This window comes from Pelodiscus sinensis, chromosome 1, assembly GCF_049634645.1.
Source record: "Pelodiscus sinensis isolate JC-2024 chromosome 1, ASM4963464v1, whole genome shotgun sequence".
Taxonomy (NCBI): Eukaryota; Metazoa; Chordata; order Testudines; family Trionychidae; genus Pelodiscus; species Pelodiscus sinensis.
In genome coordinates, this window is record NC_134711.1 from 150,297,567 (window position 1) to 150,316,510 (window position 18,944).

Sequence of the window (18,944 nt, forward strand, 5' to 3'; positions counted from 1 at the left end):
CTAGTTCGAACTACCTAGTTCGAGCCCCGTGTAGCCATGCTGCACGGGGTTCGAACCAGCGGGGTTTTAAAAATGGCGGCTCCCCGCTTATGCAAATGAAGCCCGGGAAATTCAAATCCCGGGCTTCATTTGCAAGTGCGGTATGCCTACATTACCCTGCTAGTTCGAACTAGCGGGGTAGTGTAGACATACCCTCAGTTCCTTCTTACTGCCCGTGACAGTCGTTGGAGCGTGTCTCTCTGTTAGTTCAGTTAATGGTTTTCGTTTCTCTTAGCATTGTAGATAGTTCTAAATAGTTCAATTAGTTAGATAGTTAGTGTCTCTTTGTTTTCTTCTCCCCCTTCAGGGGTGAGGAATGCCAGGGCTCCAAGGCTTTAAGGCATGCGCTGTCTGTGCAAAGTTTATGTCCGAAGGAGACCCTCACAACAGTTGTCTGAAGTGTCTGGGTGAGGCCCATCTTACAGACGCCTGTAAGATCTGCAAGTTGTTTAAGCCGCGCACTAAGAGGGAGAGAGACTTTTGTCTAAAACTTCTCCTCATGGAGCCAGCTTTACAGCTAGCACCAGCTGGACATTCTGCGGTGCACAGTGCACCGGCGTCCACGCGTGATGCACCATCTCGAGACCAGGCCTCGGTGTCGAGGGTTCGGCACCGGTCTCACTCCCTGGCACCGAAGAGGTCAAGAGCGTCCTGTGGTAGGTCTCCAAGCTGGAAGTCCAAGTCGGGCCTACACCGCAGTGCTGAGTCTCCGGGGCACACATCCTCATCATGGTGTGGTGTAAGCGAGCGGGGCGCCCATCCAGTCCGGGGCAACTGCCCTCGCACCACCCTTCCACGCCGGACACTTTTGAGGCGGTGCATGATCTTATTAGCCTCACTACCTCCCCTCTGTCGTCGGTTGAGGCGGAGAGGTTGAGGTCGCCTACACCGGAGGCCGTGTTGGCTCCAGTTTCGCCTCAGCACCGGCACGACCAGACGGTACTGTGGGACCAGTACCATTTGCCTCCACATCAGTGCCGGCCTCGATGCAGGCCACCAGGCTTCACTCGGTGCCTGACTGGAGTTGACCTCCCTCGATGTTGGGGTCTCTTCCAGACCCTGTCTTGGCTGCACCAGTTCCGTATCACCCAGGCCTTGCGGCACCGTCTACGGCACCATCATCGGTACCAGCACTGAGCAGCTTTCCCGGGGTGCCGTTTCAGTCGTTGGCACCAGGCCCTTCAGCATCAGCCTCTTCAGACCGATGCAAGTTTCGGCACCATTACAGGCACCGGCATCGACCCCTGGCCATGCCGGTGCCGCCATCACCGGTGACGTTGGCCTCTTCGGGGTTCGTCTCGCTACCGATTCCGACTTCGGCACCACAACCTGCATTGGAACCTGTCCTCCCGGTACTGCAACCGGCTCCAATCCTGGCACCGGGCTTTGTCCTCCTGGCACCGCTCCACTCCCGGCACCGGGACTGGTTTTCCCAGTGCCGCAACCAGCTCCGCTCCCGGCACTGGGACCCGTCCTCCTGGTGCCGCAACAGGCACCGCAAATGGCACCGGGACCGGTTTTCCTGGTGCTGGCATGCCCTCATCGCGTGCACGTGGGCAAATCCGAATTTATGGCCAAGTTTGCCCCCCACTTGGTGGCAGGGCGTTCGTCATCTCCAACTCCCTGGCCTTAGTCGGACTACTCGTCGGATTCTGATGGGGCGTCATTCAGGTCGGAGTCCTCGGGAGCTTCCTCGACTCATAGATCCCGTTCTCAGCCCCAGCGTGATCGTTTGCGGGTGCAGCAAACTTGGCCGCCTCAACCGCAATGGCCTTTCTGGACGCCGTGGGCTTACCACCAGTGGCAGGGGCCTGTGCCCTCCTCTGTGGTGTCTGGTGGGTCGGGGCACCATGCGCAGCCGTTGGCGTCACTGTCACAACCCCCTCTTTTCCCCTCTGAGGTCGGTTGCTACAGATGCCGCTGCTGAGCCACAGGCCTCAGTGCCAGAGCCGCTTCTGCAAACGGTGCCGCCTGCCCAGCTGGCTCTTCAACCGGGCCCTACACTGGATCCGGTACTTGTCCAGGAATCGTCGTCATCATTGTCTCCTGATGAAGCCTTGGTGGATCCCGCACCAGCACTGCCTACTATGGATGCTAGAGCTCATCAGGCTCTGCTTAGGTGTCTGGCCTCCAATCTGGGTGTCCCAGTGGAGCCAGTAGTGGAGGACACGGATCCCATAATTGACATCCTCTCGGATGATGCGCCCGCCCGTTTGGCTTTGCCACTTAATAAAACCATGGCCAAGATTACTAATGCCCTGTGTCAGACCCCGGCGACCCTGACCGCTACCTTAAAGGGAGTTGAGAGGCGCTATTACATTCCCCAGTCAGGGAACGAACACCTATACTCCCAACCTGTCCCGGGGTCCTTGGTCGTTCAGGCTGTGGCTCAAAAGGAGAGGCTTCCCCAGCTGGGACCGTCCCTGAAAGCTAGGAAGCCTAAACGCCTTGACCTGATGGGCAGTAAGGTGTATGCCACTGGCGGGGTGCAACTCCGCATTGCGAACCAGCACACAATGCTGAGTCGTTATGCTTATAATACTTGGCAGGCCATGGATAAGTTTAAGGATAAATTGCCTGCTGAGACCCATCAGGAGTTTGCAGCCATGACTTCGGAGGGCAGAACCATTGTCCGCACGGCCCTTCAGGCTTCCCTGGACGCTGTTGACTCTGCGTCCCGCACCATGGCGTCAGGTGTGATTATGTGCTGTGGTGCCTGGCTGCAGGTGTCTGGAATACCTCCAGACGTCCAAACCACGATCCAGAACCTGCCGTTTGACGGAAAAGCCTTGTTTTCAGAGCAAACGGACTCCAGGCTCCATACGCTTAAGGACACGAGGTCTACTCTCCGGTCCTTGGGGATCCACACGCCAGCCCCTCAGCATCATCAGCTGCCCTACAGACAGCAAGGGAGAATGCAGTCCCAGGTCCCCCATGGGGATTACTGGAGATGCCGTCCTCGTGCCCCCCATGAGGTGCGGGGGCTCTTGCGGGCCCCTCGTCCGCAAGGGGTCGTCGACGTCGCCCAAGAGGGGACAACCTCCATGGGGTTGGTCAAGGCTCCTCCCAGCAGCCCAAGCACCAGTTTTGACGGGCTGCTAGAGAGTTGCGCACCAGCCTCCCACCCTGGCCCCCCCGTTTGGGGCCAGGTTATCCTGGTTTGCCCACGCCTGGACAGAAATCACCACTGATGCCTGGGTTCTAAAAATAGTCAGAAATGGCTATATCATCCCCTGCCTGGGCTCGCTCCCTTCCAACCTGCCCGCCCCATCCCTTTTCAGGGACACCTCTCATGAAGGCATCCTCCGTCAGGGTTTTACTCCCGGTATTTCGTTGTCCCAAAACCCAAGGGTGGGGTTCATCCCAGCTTAGATCTCAGGGACCTCAACAAGACTGTGGTGAAATCCAAGTTCAGAATGGTAATCCTGGCCTCGGTTATCCCGGTTTTACAGTTAGGAGACTGGTACGCAACTCTCGGTCTCAAGTTACTTCCATGTGGCAATAAGACCCAGCTACAGGAGGTTTCTACGTTTTATTGTTTCCTGATGTCACTTCCAATTTACAGTGTTTCCATTTGGCCTTTCAACAGCACCCAGGGTCTTTACAAAATGCATGGCGGTCATAGCGGCATGTCTCCACAAAAAAGGGGTACATGTTTTTCCGTACCTAAACGACTGGCTGATTCGTGGTCGTTCCTATGAACAAGTGGAGGCCCATGTTTCCCTCACAAGGGCCCTCTTTGTAAGGCTGGGGCTCATGCTAAATGAGGAAAAGTTGACTCCCTCCCAGCACCTTGAATTCGTAGGTGCCCTCCTGGACACCAGGGTGGCAAGAGCACTCCTCCCCAAAACCAGGTTTCTGTCCATAGTGGAGCTGGTCTCCGAGTTAACCTGGTTCCCCATCACGACCGCTTGGGTCTGCTCGAGGCTGCTGGGACACATGGCGGTATATATGTATGTGGTACGCCATGCTCGAATGAGGCTCAGGCCTCTGCAAGCCTGGTTGGCAAGGGCATTCAATCAGTCCAGGGGTCTCTGGGACATGGTTCTCACAGTGCCTCCGGAGTTGATAGCCTCCTTACAATGGTGGACCGAGGAGGCAGTGGTGTGAAGTGCGGTTCCGTTCACTATACCTCCCCCCTCACTTACACTGGTCACGGATGCTTCCGACCTGAGTTGGGGAGCACACCTGGGGTGTCACAGGACCCAGGGGTTATGGTCCCCTGCAGAGCGGGCTCTGCACAAAAATGTCTGGGAACTCAGGGCAGTCAGGAGAGCCTGCGAGACCTTCCTGTCGAAGCTCTTTCGCCGCTCTGTCCTGATCCGCCTGGACAACATGGCAGCTGTGTTGTACCTCAACAGGCAGGGGGGAGCCCGGTCGCCTCCCCTCTGCCACGAGGCTCTGTGCCTCTGGAACGTGTGCGTAGAGCACGACATAGTTTTGCAGGCAGAGTACCTGCCAGGGTGCAAAAACTTGCTGGCCGATGCTCTGAGCAGGTCCTTCGGAGCCCACGAATGGTCTCTCAAGGATTCGACACTCTGTCAGATCTTCTGCAGTTGGGGTTGTCCCCTACTAGACCTGTATGCCTTGGCACGCAACACCAAGTGCCGGAGCTACTGCTCCCTGTTGGGACTGGGGGAACACTCCTGGGGGTATGCCATGACCGTCCTGTGGCCGGTGGGCATCCTCTATGCTTTCCCTCAGTTTCCCCTAATTCCCAGGGTTCTGACCAGGGTCAAGACCTTCAGGTCCACGGTCATCCTGATAGCCCCTCGGTGGCCCAGGCAGTTCTGGTTCCCTATCCTGGTGGACATGCTCAGTGAGGAGCCTGTAACACTCCTGCTGGTTTGGGATCTCCTGACCCAACCCTGGGATGGGGGGACCATGGTTCACCCGAATCTCAGCTCTCTCCACCTGACGGCCTGGTTTATCTGTGCCTGACCCAACTGGAAAGGGAATGTTTCCAGGAGGTACAGATGGTGCTCCTAAGTAGTAGGAAACAGTCTACCAGGCGGTCGTACGCAGCCAAGTGGCGGCGCTTCTTGTCTTGGGCGTCCAGAAGGGAAATGCACCCGTCCCATGGACCAGTCCCGTCCATTCTGGACTACCTCTTTGAACTTAGGTCCAGTGGCCTCTCTACCTCCTCTATCAAAGTCCATGTGGCATCTCTCTCCGCCTTCCATGTTGGTTTGGCAGGAGTTTCTCTGTTTTCTGACCCTGTAGTCAAAAGGTTCCTTAAAGGTTTGGATAAGTTGTATCCCTCGGTTAGACCCCCTCTTCCCGCTTGAGACCTTAACCTCGTGTTGTCTAGACTTGTCACCCCCCTTTGAGCCACTGTCCTCATGTTCTTTGAAGCACCTCTCTATGAAGGTTGCGTTCATAGTGGCCATTACGTCGGCTTGCAGGGTCTCCGAGGGCGTTAACTGCGAACATGCCCTACCTAGTGTTTACTGACAATAACGTGAGACTCCGCCCTCATCCGGCCTTTCTCCCCAAGGTGGTGTCACCGTTTCATTTGTCCCAAGAAATTTACCTCCCAGTTTTCTTTCCAAAGCCCATGTCTCCCCTAAGGAGCAAGTGCTCCATTCCCTGGATGCTAGACGTGCACTAGCTTTTTATATTGATAGGACTAAACCCTTTCGCAAATCCATATAATTGTTTATTGCTGTTGCTGACAGAGTGAAAGGCTCCTCATATCGACCCAGAGGTTGTCCAGTTTGGTCACAGGGTGTATCAGGGAGTGTTATGCCTTGGCCGGGAAGGTCCCATCCCGGGTTACAGCACATTCCACCAGGGCACAGGCGCCCTCTGTAGCTTTTGAGGCACAGGTTCCAATCACTGAAATCTTCAGGGTGGCCATGTGGTCATCACTCCATACCTTTATGGCGCACTACGCGCTGGCACAGCAGACTAGGGAGGATGCAGGGTTGGGCTCTGCGGTCCTCAGCTCTGTATTGTAAATATGTTGGTTTTATCTGTGTCACATTGCACTTTCTACAGTTTTTCTGTGTTCGCTTAGTTCAGGCATGTCCAAAGTCTGGCCCGCGGGCCAATTGTGGCCCGTGTTCCGGTTTAATACGGCCCCCGCTTCCTCCCCCTCTCCTGGCTCCCCGGCGCTCTTTTGAACTGGCGCGCCTAGCGCGCCGCTTCCGGCTGCACCACCGCCGCCGCCGCCCATGGCCTCCGCGGTCCTAGAGCCTGCCCTGTAGGGCACGTCCGCAGCCCCGCTCCCCTGCTCGGCTGCGGGTTCGCCCTGTCCCCGTGCCGCCGTGAGGCCGGCGTGCCCTGCGCTCTCCACCCGCCTCCGACCACGTGGGCCCTCCGCCTTGGGGCTAAGAGTGCAGGGACGGCCCTTATGCATGTTCACTTCTTCAAATCTGGCCCTCTTTGAAAAAAGTTTGGACACCCCTGGCTTAGTTGAATAAATTTGTTTGGATTGTTCAACTTTCGTGGACTTCTCTTTCTGGGTGCTCCGACTCCTCCTCCTTGAAGCAGGGTTGGCTTGGAAGTCACTTAATTCGAATGGACATGTGCAACCTCTCGAAGAAGAAAAGAACGATTACTTAACTGTAACTGTTGTTCTTCAAGATGTGTTGCTCATCTCCATTTGATTCCCTCCCTACCTCCCCTTCGTCGGAGCGTCTGGCAAGAAGGAACTGAGGTGGGGAAGCGCCGGCAGGGGTACTTACGCCCCGCCATAGTGGTGCCACTACAGGGGGTGCCTTGCCGGCGCTACGGATACCGCTAAGGAAAACGCTGTGGAAGACGTGTTACGCACACCTAATTCAAATGGACATGAGCAACACATCTCGAAGAACAACAGTTACAGGTAAGTAACCGTTCTTTTCTCTCATATTCCCGTACCCATTTTTTTGAAGCAGATAGGTTAGTTTGTGTACGGTAAAGAAAACAAAATTTGAGAGAGTTCTGTTTTAAAATTGTTACTGTATCCTACATGTTAAATTTAAATTTAAAGTCCAAATACTAAACGTTTGCTGAAAATAAATTTGGTGTCAGAAAGCGGTGCTTCACTTTTTCCATCTGTGATAAAGTGGAAGTGATGGATACTCACCTTACTAAAGCTTTTTGACATCTATGCATAACATTCATTGATTGCTAAGTTATATTAGTCTAGAGCATGGTTAGCACTAAGTAAGTGAAAAAGGATCAAATTGTTATTCTGACATATTTAAAATTGATTCTTTTAATGTAAGAACAAAAGGTTGTAAAATCCATCAAGCACGAAAGGCGTGTTTAAGGCTTTTGGCTTTTTTTCTCTTTGATCCGTAATCCATTGTTCACTCTTAACTCCTTTCTCCATTTGCTTTCTTGCCTCATACCAATGTTTTCTCCCACAGAATAACAGCAATATATTTTTATTTATATTTTGTTTCAAAACAGAACTGTGTGCTAGAATTTGCATTCTCCCAATGTAAAAATTGCATAAACATAAATGATAATGAGTGTGGATAAAGGGCAAACCTGCTTAGCTAGAAGGGAAGGAGAACTCTGAGAGGGAGGTGTCTGATTTTCCACACAATGAAGAGCCACTCCCGCTGAAGTCAGTAGGAGTTCTATGAGTGGGATTGGGTCTGAAAGCGGAAAAAGACTGAAAGACATTTGTAGTTTGGGAACCCTGTTTTCATTACTTTTTGGTATTTCTTTTCCATTTTTTTTTTTTTAAGTTTTCCTGCCTTGGTTGAAAGGAATGTAAAGCTGACATGGTATCTTTGCTGCATGGAACAGCAGAACAGTTCTGTGCACATCACCTTATTGGCTCCTCAGAGCAAGAGAAGCCTATCAAAATAGAGGGTTGCATATTCAGAGTTAAAATGAGCAACTTGAAATTCCATTCTTTGCTAATTCATATAAGATCTCTGGTGCTGCCATCATTCCATGCAGTCGAGAGTTAATTTTTCATGATATTGTCTCTTGAATTCCCATTATTTGTTTTTAGAATCTAGTACCTTATGCAGACAAAATCTCAAGAAGCCTAACAGCTATTCTCTCTCCAAACATACACTGCATGCATTAAAATTCATTTATATTTTGATATGTATTTTATATATTTTGCATCCTGTACACTTTGCAGACTGTAATCAAAGTGTCTTTAGATTTGGTTTCGTTTCATGCCGTTCCCTTCTCCATGTTAGGAATGGGAAGATAATTTTCTTGTATTAAGTTTCAGATTTTTAAAATGATTTTGATAGAACAACACTAAATGTCATTTGAGCTGCGGGCTGTAGTTCAATTTGTTCTCCAAACAAAGGTCTCCAAGGAAAATTAGAGCAGATTAACTATGCAATGCAGATCTCTAAATTACAAATTGCTTCCAAGATTGGTCTTTACTTAAACACCCTCTTCCACATAAGTACTGTCTTCTAACTTGCTACAAGGGGGTTAGCAGGCTTTTCACATTTTGTGTTGTACCTCATATGGTGGCTATAGCTTTACAATGTCTTTGTATTGGTTTCACACATTTCTTTTGAGAAATTGAAAAGTTAATTGTATTGCAGATTACTCATTCAATCACTTGGCCAGAGCAAATTTTCTGGATGATCTTTTCAAATGTCAGAGATGCCATTTATTAAATACAATAGAACTTGTCCTCCCATTCAAGAAAAATGAGGATGAAGGCTATTAAGATTCTCTGTCTGAATGCTAGTAATCCAATTTAATGCCCGTGTGTCCAGCTCATGAGAAGCTTGATCCTATGATAATTGAGTTTGATGATGACCTTCAGATCAATAAAACAGATGTCATAGTGGAAATGTGCCTGGAGTGCAAAGCACATTTGCAATGAATGTTTCCTCTTTTTCTTGAACTTGCCTTTAGAACATTGCCCCGGATCAAAGACGTCTGCCTCATATGATCAATAATGTCACGTAACTTAGAAACAGAGAAACACTTCTTATGCAGAGAGGTTCAAGTACTACCCTCTCAGAGCCAATAAAACAAAACAAGATTCCCTTGTTTAGCAAGTCTCAGTGGAAACAAATAAAAATAATCCAAATAGTTCTTGAATGATGATGATGTCCTTGACCAACAGTACACTGGGTACTAGACATGCAGCAATAATCCGTAAATTTTTCAGGCATAAGAATCTGAAATTCTGTTTTGATCCCAAATGAGACACTTACCAAAAAGACATTAAAATACATGGCCAGTGTGAGCCACCAGAGACAGTTGATCCTAGTTTGGGCTGCACATGCCAGGTGGCACAAATCAGACCTTCTATGAGTACATGTAATTTAGCAAATATACCCCGCACCCGAATATACCTCGCGTTTTTTTCTATTTGAGTAAAAAAATCTTGTATACCCCACGCACGAATATAACCCGCGGGGTATACAAGACTTCTCTGTGCCGGGGGTATATTTGCTGGGGGGTATATTTATGGTGCGGGGGGGGGGGGGGGGATAGCCATTCAACGCCCCAGGTTCCAGCGCAGCTGCCAGCCTCTGGGCGAGGGAGTGCTCATCCCACAGGTTCCTCTGCAGCTACAGGAAGGGGCGGGTGTGCAGGGTTTGTAAAAACAAATATAACACGTGGGTTATATTCGCTAAATTACAGTACCTTGAATATTTCCTCCTATTTCTACCCCTGTCTAGTGTCTGTAAAGCTATTAAGGCCTGATCTACACTGGTTAGATTAGTACAGCTTAAAAAAATAAATTCACACTGCCTAACCATCATAATTACACTGATATGAACCCTTACGTGAACTCAGTTATATTGGTGTAAAGGTTCCTTATGTTGATATAGTTATTTCCCTTTCCATGTGAGAATATTTGTACTGGTACCAATTTAACTGAAACCACACTAGCAACATTGTACTGCTTTATACCAGCATAGTTAAAATTATACAATTTATGCAAGGCCTGACTGTGATTTTGTTCACTTAACTTTCAGAGATTCTGAAGCAAAATGTACACTTTTGTTCATAAACGGATAGTCAGGTTCTCTACCAGTAAATAAGAAGAGGTTACTTAAGGCCAGTGGAAACAAAACTGAACTTTCTGTACTTTCAGGGGGTGAAACTGTTATATTTATATTGTGTTTAAAAATGCATGTTAACATGTTTTAACTGATACATTTTAAATCCCAATCAAAAAATTTTGCCCTCCCGGTTCAAAGTCAGTGCTGGATGTTTGGGTAATTATGATGATGACATAACTATGTACTACATTGAATACATAATTAACTAAGTCATTCCACATCATGATACAGGAAAAATGTAAGTAGGAAGTATAGAGAATCAGCTGAATAGTTTATTACTTAATATACAACCTGTAATCAGTTGCCATTTATGTTGAAATTATTTTTATGCTTGTGATATATAAATGGTTTTGAAATGTTGGCTATAGGTAAAATATATGATCTGTATGGATGGGCTAAAGAGCTAGATATTTATTTTATAGTTATTAACCCACTGAGTGAGTTCATGCTTTTGAAAGATAAAAATTTTGTCCTCTCTTCTCAGCAGGAAATCCTTTGACTTTGCTGATTACTAGCGAAGGAATTGGAATTTTTTTCCTGAGTTCTAAAATATTCTGAGCAGCAAGGATTTTTACAATTAAGGGCTGTTTTTAGTCAGTTTGCTATAAAATTTCTTAATAAGAAATCTTTCATTCACAATCTTTCTTTTATTGCGAAGCTGAAAAATCTTTTACAAACAAACAATATACAGCTGGTCCCTGACTTACGAACGCATCGACTTACGACCAACCTCCTATTAACCCCATTATGGCTGGTCCCCAACTTACAAACGCACCATCCGCACTTATGAACAGCGCGGCTGTATATAAAAGCATGTATTTCCGACTTACGAACAAATAGAGTTACGACCAGGTGTTTGGAATGTAACCTGTTTGTAAGTCGAGGACCGGCTGTACAAAGTGCACATACACCGCTTCAATGATGAAATGAGGCAACTATTTACTACAGGTTGAACCTCTGTAGTCTGACACTCTAGTTCAGCAGCATCCGTGGTCTGCCATGATTTTCATTAGTCAGATCACTTATCATGGGTGTGGCCAACTTTCCATAAAGTTCCTTTACAACCCACCAGTCCTGGCTCTCAGTGATCTGTGCTGTTGCTGTTGTTTAGCTGTCTTCTAAGAGCCCGTTAAGTAGTGGAAGTGTTGGTAAAGGTGCTAGACAATACTGACCACCCATGGTTTGGCAAATTCTCTGGTTTGGCACTAGTCACATTTGGTATACAGCAATGCCTTTTTAGGATAGTAAATAAAAAAGACTTTGTTAATGGGGAATTTAGTTAGAGGTTATATACAGGCAGTCCTCGGGTTACGTACAAGATAGGGACTGTAGGTTTGTTCTTAAGTTGAATTCGTATGTAAGTCGGAACTGGTACATATTGTAGGGGAAACTCTACCCAAACATTTCTCCAGAGCTCAGTTTTATTCTCCCACACCTCACTTCCCTCAGTCCTTTATTCTCAAGCTGAGGTGTCTGCTGAGAAAAGCCGCTCCGCGTCTCCCTGGTCTGCTGGGGGGGGGGGGGGGGGGCGCTAGCTTCGCTTCTCCCTGGTCTGCTGGGGGGAAGCAGCTAGTGCGGGGTTGCCTTACATCGGATCCCTACTTACAAACGGGGTAAGTCGGATCCATGTAACCCGGGGACTGCCTGTAATTATTTCCATTTTGGTAATGGGTCAGTATTATGGAATATAATATATCAAGTGATGATGTATTTAAAACAAAATGCTAAAAATAAGATAAAACAAAGCATTGTCAAATGAGTGCTTTATAACAGAACTTGTGAGTACACAGAAAGCCATTTTGAATACGTTACCTTTCCCAAAAGAAAATACACACTAGGGATGTAAAATCCTGTTTACTTGGCTAACTGGTTAAACATATATTTTAACCCAGTTAACCGTATAGCTTGACTGGTTAGCCAATTAAAGGGCAGTTACCACCCCCCCCCCCCCCACCTGCTACTGAGCTGGAAGTCCCCCTCTGCCAGTGCAGGCAGGGGCTGCTCCAGCATCCTGGTTGGAGCAGCCCCTGCTCGTGGGGTGCCCTGGCTTGCCACAGACAGTGCTGCTCTGGAACAGCTCCTGTTCATGGAGGGTCCTCTGTGGGACTAAAACAACCTCCTGCCTGCTGCAGGTGGGGAGCTACTCCAGCCCCACCATTTAACTTTAACCAGTAACTCTCACCCACTAGGGGTGAGGCTTACTGGTTAACTAGCAATCAGTTAAACCTTCACATCCATAATATATGCTATAGTTTTAAGACCTGTGACTCCTTTCTGTTTGAAATGCTAATCTGAATACTAGCAGCACCAGCAGCTGGAATTTTAGAACATACACGTATCTTGCCTTTTTGAGGTCCTTGCGAGTGCAAAGAAAATAGTTTTTTTTAAAAATGGAAGGCTCTGCAGGATTAAATCACCAAATATTAGTTTTTGGAGGCTTTTCTGTGCAGTCAACTTGCTGCTACAATCGTTCTAGCAAAAGACACTGTCCATTTTAGGAGGAATTTCTTTTTTGTGCGTGTAGTCATTACATAGTCCTTTGACTTTTTAGCATGGATTGTTTTTTTAATCTTAGGGCACAGAGTTGAAGTTTAGTTTATAAAACAATGGCATACCGTGAAAGCTTATATCTATTGTATCAGAAAGCTGTCTTGAAGAGTAATAATAATGATGTCTTCTGTTGAGAGCTGGATTCCCTAAAGAAAAAAGTGAGGGGTGAAATGAATCTCTGAATGGGGAATATAGTGCAGGGAGGGCAGTACTTTTAAAAGACTGTTGAATTGGATTTGTACCTGCATGTCTACTGTTCTTACTTGAATGTGTAAAATAAAGGCTTATTACCTGTACTTTGAATGTGATCTTGTGAGCTGTTGAATATTTCCAAAGGGCCCCTCTGGAAGTGCACTACATCTCCCAGGGTCATGCATTACAGGAATAGCGCAAACCCTAGTATAGTAATTTCATACAACTGACTTCAGTGAGTTGGCTCCTTTGCTTCAAGTGCTAACACAAATATTTCAGTTTGCAGAGAGTTGTTTTATTTCAAATGTTACAATTTAGCTGGGTTGTAGACTTACAGTGAGAACTACTTTCAGGAGAACAATGTTCATTGAGTCCTTATTGTTACTCATGTAGCACTCTCATTTTCAAAGCAGTTTACAAATGCTAATGCATCTTATTGGCTACAGTTCCTAGTCTGCTTTTGAGTAAATACTCATAGGCTGCTTATTTACTTTGCCCTTGTTATAGATGTTTTGCTAATGTGTTTGTAAATTTACAAGCATAAATCAATCACATGAGATCTTTCTACTCACAAATTCATAATTTTCTATACTGTATTATTATTAATACTTTATTATGCAATTATAGTGGGTTTTTTACATTTATAAAGTGGTGGTTCAGAAACCTCCTAGGCATTACTTAAACATAGAAATTGCAGTCCCTGCCCTAAAGAGTGAGCCAAGATTAATACAAATGTATTTTACTGGCAACCAAATACAGTCACCACCTTAAAATTATGCAGTTTATGGCCACACTTCTCTTTAGCTATTTCCAGGGAGTTGCTTTGTTCTCCATTTCCCAAGAGATCATGTTGCGCATCTGTTCCTATTGCCAAAATATTAAGAATGCAGAACCAGCAAATAAACTGTCTTCCTAATTAGAATCACAATTACAATAGGTTTGGATTTCCTCTCTCCTTTTTGTTAAAATAACTTTTGCGTGTGTGTGTCCATAAAATTGAAGAAACACCTATCCCACTGTTTGTGCTATATGCGCTTTTTAAAAAAGCCATCACAGGCATTACCTATTGCAGTTCCCCTGTCAGATGTGCTCAAGATGTGTATTAGGTAATGTTGGACAAATCCTATTTTGTCAGTTATAGTTTCACCCGTCTATTTTGGTTTTGAGCCTTTTCACAATTGTAGCTGGTAAAAATGTCATTTTGAAAAAAATCTCCTGCTGTTCCTAAAGATCAGTTTGACTACTAATGAATGAACGATTTGTGATAACGTTTTTTCTTGTTTTAAGGTGATGGTTGTGGACACACAGTTCTGGGGCCTGAAAGTGGAACTCTTACTTCAATAAACTACCCCCAGACTTATCCTAACAGCACAGTGTGTGAGTGGGAGATCCGTGTAAAATCTGGACAGAGAGTTCAGCTCAAATTTGGTGATTTTGATATTGAAGATTCAGATGCTTGCCATTTCAATTATTTGAGAGTTTATAATGGAATTGGACCTACCAGGACAGAGATAGGTAGGAGCTTTTGTGTCCCTTTGTTTTGTAATGTTTGAATGCTGTTGTGTGGGATAGAACTTGAAAATTTTTCACTCACTATTTGTTTGCTTTCAGAAATACCTTTCAGTAAACTGCACTGTCCAAGAACTAATGTATTAATAGTATATACACCGTAAGTCTTCCCAAAACTCTGGAGGATTGTTACAATTACATTGGGTTCTAAGCAGGCTGGGGCCTGGTCTACCTGTGTATGTGCACAATGCCTAGTGCAGTGAAGGACTTTGGGTGCTACATATATAATGAAATAGAATGAGATGTTTATTATATATGGAGCTAAAGAGTAAATAGGGTGAAGGAGAAAATTTAGTGTATAGTAAAGCCAAATATTCTCCTATTCCCAGAGCAAGAAAATCATGCAAAATGTGTACTATGATAGCATGTGCTCTTCACACTATCAGAAGAAAGTTCACTAGAATGCAGCCAATTTGCTGATGATAGCTCTGTCCTAAAAGCACTCTTTTAGAAGACTTGTTGTTGTACTGTATGGTTTTCTGTTACAGTGGAAGGAAGAATAGAGGTGAAAATCTAACCGTATAAAATGTAAGAAAATAATCCAAAGAAAGGGATTCTCTAGATTTTCTATGCATATACATTTTGGCTGTTTTACACCACCTTCTACAGATATTTCTTTTGGCAATTGTGTGTTTATGTATAATCAAAGAATATTGAACTGGCTAAACCAAATCTTGCTGTAAAAGCACTTGTGGAATACTGCTTTTTTTTTTCCCTTCAATCTGACTTGTCTTACTGTTACCTAGATGACTGTGTGAAAATAAGTATGTACCATCTGAGTTCTTGAGCCAGACTCACTCTAAAATAACAAAGCACTGAGGTCCTTAAATGGCAAGGAACGTCCACTCTTGATCAGTGTTACTTTTACAAGTGAGTTAACTGACTCAAATAAATGTTCTACTTCATTTGTTTCTTTTGTCTTTCAGCTGCAGCCAGCTGGCGTGAGTACAGTATGTTGAGCAGTGTCTTTCTGCTAGTAGCAGATTAATTCATGGAACTAATAAGGATGCTAAAAACTTGCAGCCATGGCTAACTCAGTTTCTTGAATTTACATATTTTAAACAGCAGACAGTGGAGAATTTAGACATCTGATTCACATTTTGACCCTGGCTCTTGATGTTGTCTCTAGGCACTTAAGCAAAATATTAATATAGAATTAAGGTGGACAGCATATCTCAGCTGCCAAAAAACTCATAGGAAAATGTTCAGGATTTCATCTCTTCCTTTATAGCCCCTAAAAAATATCTAGGAAATTCCAACTCAGAATTCAGTTTAGCAGGCTTTGGATTTTAGGTTTTATTTATTTATTGCACTATTACGACCAGTAAAAGAATCTTCACTCTGAAGTGTCATCTGAGAACAACCTGAAACTTGGAGGCAATCTTGTGCACCCATGTGTGTATTTTGAATACTCCTTGCCTCTTAACTTTTCTGTGGCCAGCATTCAGACCCTTCTGGTAAGATTACCCAATCCATCCCTGCTGAGCCTCAACCACCTTCATCTGGACTAGGGATATAAAATCCTGTTTAAAAATGTGAAGTGGTTAAACTATATTTTTAACCAGTTAACTGAGATGTTACTGGAGCAGTCCCCCACCCGTGATGTGCCGTGATGGGCCTCGCCAGGCTGGAGTGCCTGCGATGCGGTGGGCTCAGCCAGGCTGGAATAGGCCCAGCAGGTGGGAGTGGGAGGACTGTTCCAGATGGGCCAGGAGCCAGTTAACTGGTTACCCTGGTAATCATACTGGAAGTGCTTACCGGGTAACTGGTTATCCCTTTATATCTCTAAGCTGGACCCCCCCCCCCCCCCCCAGCAGAGTCCCATTTTCCCTACACTCAGAACTCCCTATGCATCCAGATCTCCCACTGAGATGCCTTCACCCATTGTCCCGCATAGAACCTCTTTACCCCACACTTCGATCCTCATTCCACACTAAGTCCCTCCACACTTGGATCTTGCTTGGTTGAGCTTGCCCACCCGTACCTGGTAGGTACACATTCCTGTGTTTTCTGGGGCAGGCCTGACCCTGGTGCTTTGTCAGGGTTGGGTGAAGCCTCATCACTGAGTCCTTGACTGGTGGAAGTAGTAATAGTAAATTAGAAAGAGTTGATGTTCCATAGTGACCATCACTGGCTAGCTGCTCATTTCAGCTATTAATTAGTACCCAGATATGGATTAGGTAGTTGTTTACTATTAAATATAAAAGCTTGATTAAAATATACTTTCTTCTGGGCTTCTAACTTTGGGATTTAATGCCACTGGTATGGTGCAGTGTGAGAGGCATGATGTATTAATGGAGTCTGCTTTATGACCTTTACATATGTTGGAAGATAATATCTGAATGCTCAAGATGATTTTAGTGAATATTAAATTAATTAATTAACTGCGTAACTTGTCATCTCTAAATGTAATAGTTCATGGATTCATCCTCAAGGAGTAAGGGGCTACGTCTAGACTGCAAGCCTCTTTCGAAAAAGAGTGTATAGACTGCAAGCAGTACTTTCGAAAAAGCAAGCCGCTTTTTCAAAAGAGAGCACCCAGGCAGTCTGGATGTTCTCTTTCGAAAAAGCCCTGTTTGCATTCAAGAACGCCTTTTTTCGAAAGAGCACTTTTGAAAAAAGGCGTTCTTCCTCGTGAAATGAGGAGTACCGCCATCAAAAGAAAAGCCGCATTCTTTTGATTTAATTTCGAAAGAACGTGGCTGTAGTCTAGACACAGGTGAAGTTTTTTCAAAAAAAGACTACTTTTTTTCGAAAAAACCCTGCAGTTTAGACACAGCCAGGGAGAAGTTTCTAGTAGATCCCTAAAGAGATTAGTTGTTAGTTCAGGTCTGATCGATATTTGTATAACTAACTGGAAAAAACTCCCAAAATAATTTCTGATCAAGTTTGCAGATGGAATCATGCAAACACATACATTTTTTTCACGCTATCTAGTAGTCTTAGCCTTTCAGCTAGTAGTTACTAGCTAAGATTTTTATGCCTTTTTTCTAGCTTCATGTTTGGACTTGCAATATACTTATGCTTGGCAGACTTCCATTTTTATTTTTTATAATTTTTCTGGATAACATCTATTTTTAAGCATTTTTTTATTTTTATCTATTTAAATGTTTGCCTTTGTAGGAAATTGTGGGGAGTGATGTGTCAGACAATTATTGAATGACAATAGATGTTTAGATTTAAAAAAATTAAAGCTTTATAATTGTTGAGAGACAAATAGTCCTCATCACATAATGTACAAAGTAAATATTTTTAAATCAAACTCTAATAAATTCTGATGCAATATTTGACTGTGTTTGCCTATCTGTACATTTTGAATACAGGCAGTCCCCGGGTTACGTACAAGATAGGGATTGTAGGTTTGTTCTTAAGTTGAATCTGTATGTAAGTCGGAACTGGCGTCCAGATTCAGCCGCTGCTGAAACTGACCGCCAGTTCTGACTTACATACAGATTCAACTTAAGAACCCCAGGTGTCCCCAAGTCAGCTGCTGCTGAAACTGATCAGCGCTGATTCCAGGAAGCCTGGGGCAGAGCAACTCTGCCTCAGGCTTCCTGTAGTCAGCGCTGGTCAGTTTCAGCAGCGGCTGACTTGGGGACGCCTGGGGCAGAGCAGCTGGGGTGCTGCTGGGTTGCTCCAGTAGCACCGCTCCTCGGCGCTACTGGACCAACCCAGCAGCACCCCAGCTGCTCTGCCCCAGGCGTCCTGATTCAGCCACTGCTGAAACTGACCAGCAGCGGCTGAATCAGGACCTGGGGCAGAGCAGCTGGGGTGCTGCCGGGTTGGTCCAGTAGTGCCCAGAGCGGGCGCTGCAGGACCAATCGGCAGCGCCCCAGCTGCTCTGCCCCAGGGTCCAAAAAAAAACCCTGGTCTGCTGGGGGGGGGGGGCACACTAGCCGTGCCCCCCCCCCCCCAGCAGACCAGGGACACGGAGCAGAGCGGCAGCGGGGTGCGCGCCTCTGAGGCTTTGCTCTGGCAAAGTCTCAGAGGCGCGGGACCCCCCGCGGCTGCGGCTTCAGTCCCGGTGCCTGTGGTCTGCTGGGGACGGTCCCCAGCAGACCACAGGCACCCGGACTCAAGCGGCAGCAGCGGCGGTTCCGCGCGCTTCTGAGGCTTTGCTCTGGCAAAGCCTCAGAAGCGCGGGAACCTGCCTGGTGCCCCTGGTCTGCTGGAGACGGTCTCCAGCAGACCAGGGGCACCCGAGCAGCTTACGAACTGGGCTTTCTCCCCCGGAGCTCGCAGGTAGCAATCCGCTACCTCGACCTCCGGGGCGAGAAAGCCCCGTTCGTAAGTGCGGATCCGACATAAGTCGGATCCGCGTAAGTCGGGGAGTGCCTGTATTGATGGAAATATTTTTCATCAGTTTGTATATGTGTAACTTGACTTTTATTGATATTTACTAATAAAAATCGAATCCTTCCAATCCTAGGGTATACGGTGTTCATTAGGAGTCTGGGTTCATGGTAATCATCAGGCATTGCTACCAACAAGTGTTTTCCCAGAACTAAAACCAGACAGTATTTGAACTAGGGACATAAGTGAGTAGTCGACTACCCCATAAACCCAGGCTTATCGGGTAGTTGACTTGACTACTCG

The 18,944-nt window shown here is 46.2% G+C and overlaps 1 protein-coding gene across 4 annotated transcripts in view; it reads left to right on the top strand.

Moving 5' to 3' along the window:
• Nucleotides 1–18,944, top strand: part of DCBLD2 (discoidin, CUB and LCCL domain containing 2) — an 80,986-nt gene that overhangs the window by 15,380 nt on the left and 46,662 nt on the right. For 2 of the 4 annotated variants that reach the window (XM_075914424.1, XM_075914595.1), the window contains exon 2: nucleotides 14,067–14,294. The exons of 1 other annotated variant lie outside the window; for it this stretch is intronic. In XM_075914424.1, coding sequence (XP_075770539.1) covers nucleotides 14,067–14,294 — 228 coding nt within the window. Of the gene's footprint in view, nucleotides 1–14,066; nucleotides 14,295–15,095; nucleotides 15,219–18,944 lie in introns of those variants that run through there. One more of the 4 variants, XM_075914681.1, reaches the window with a different exon arrangement.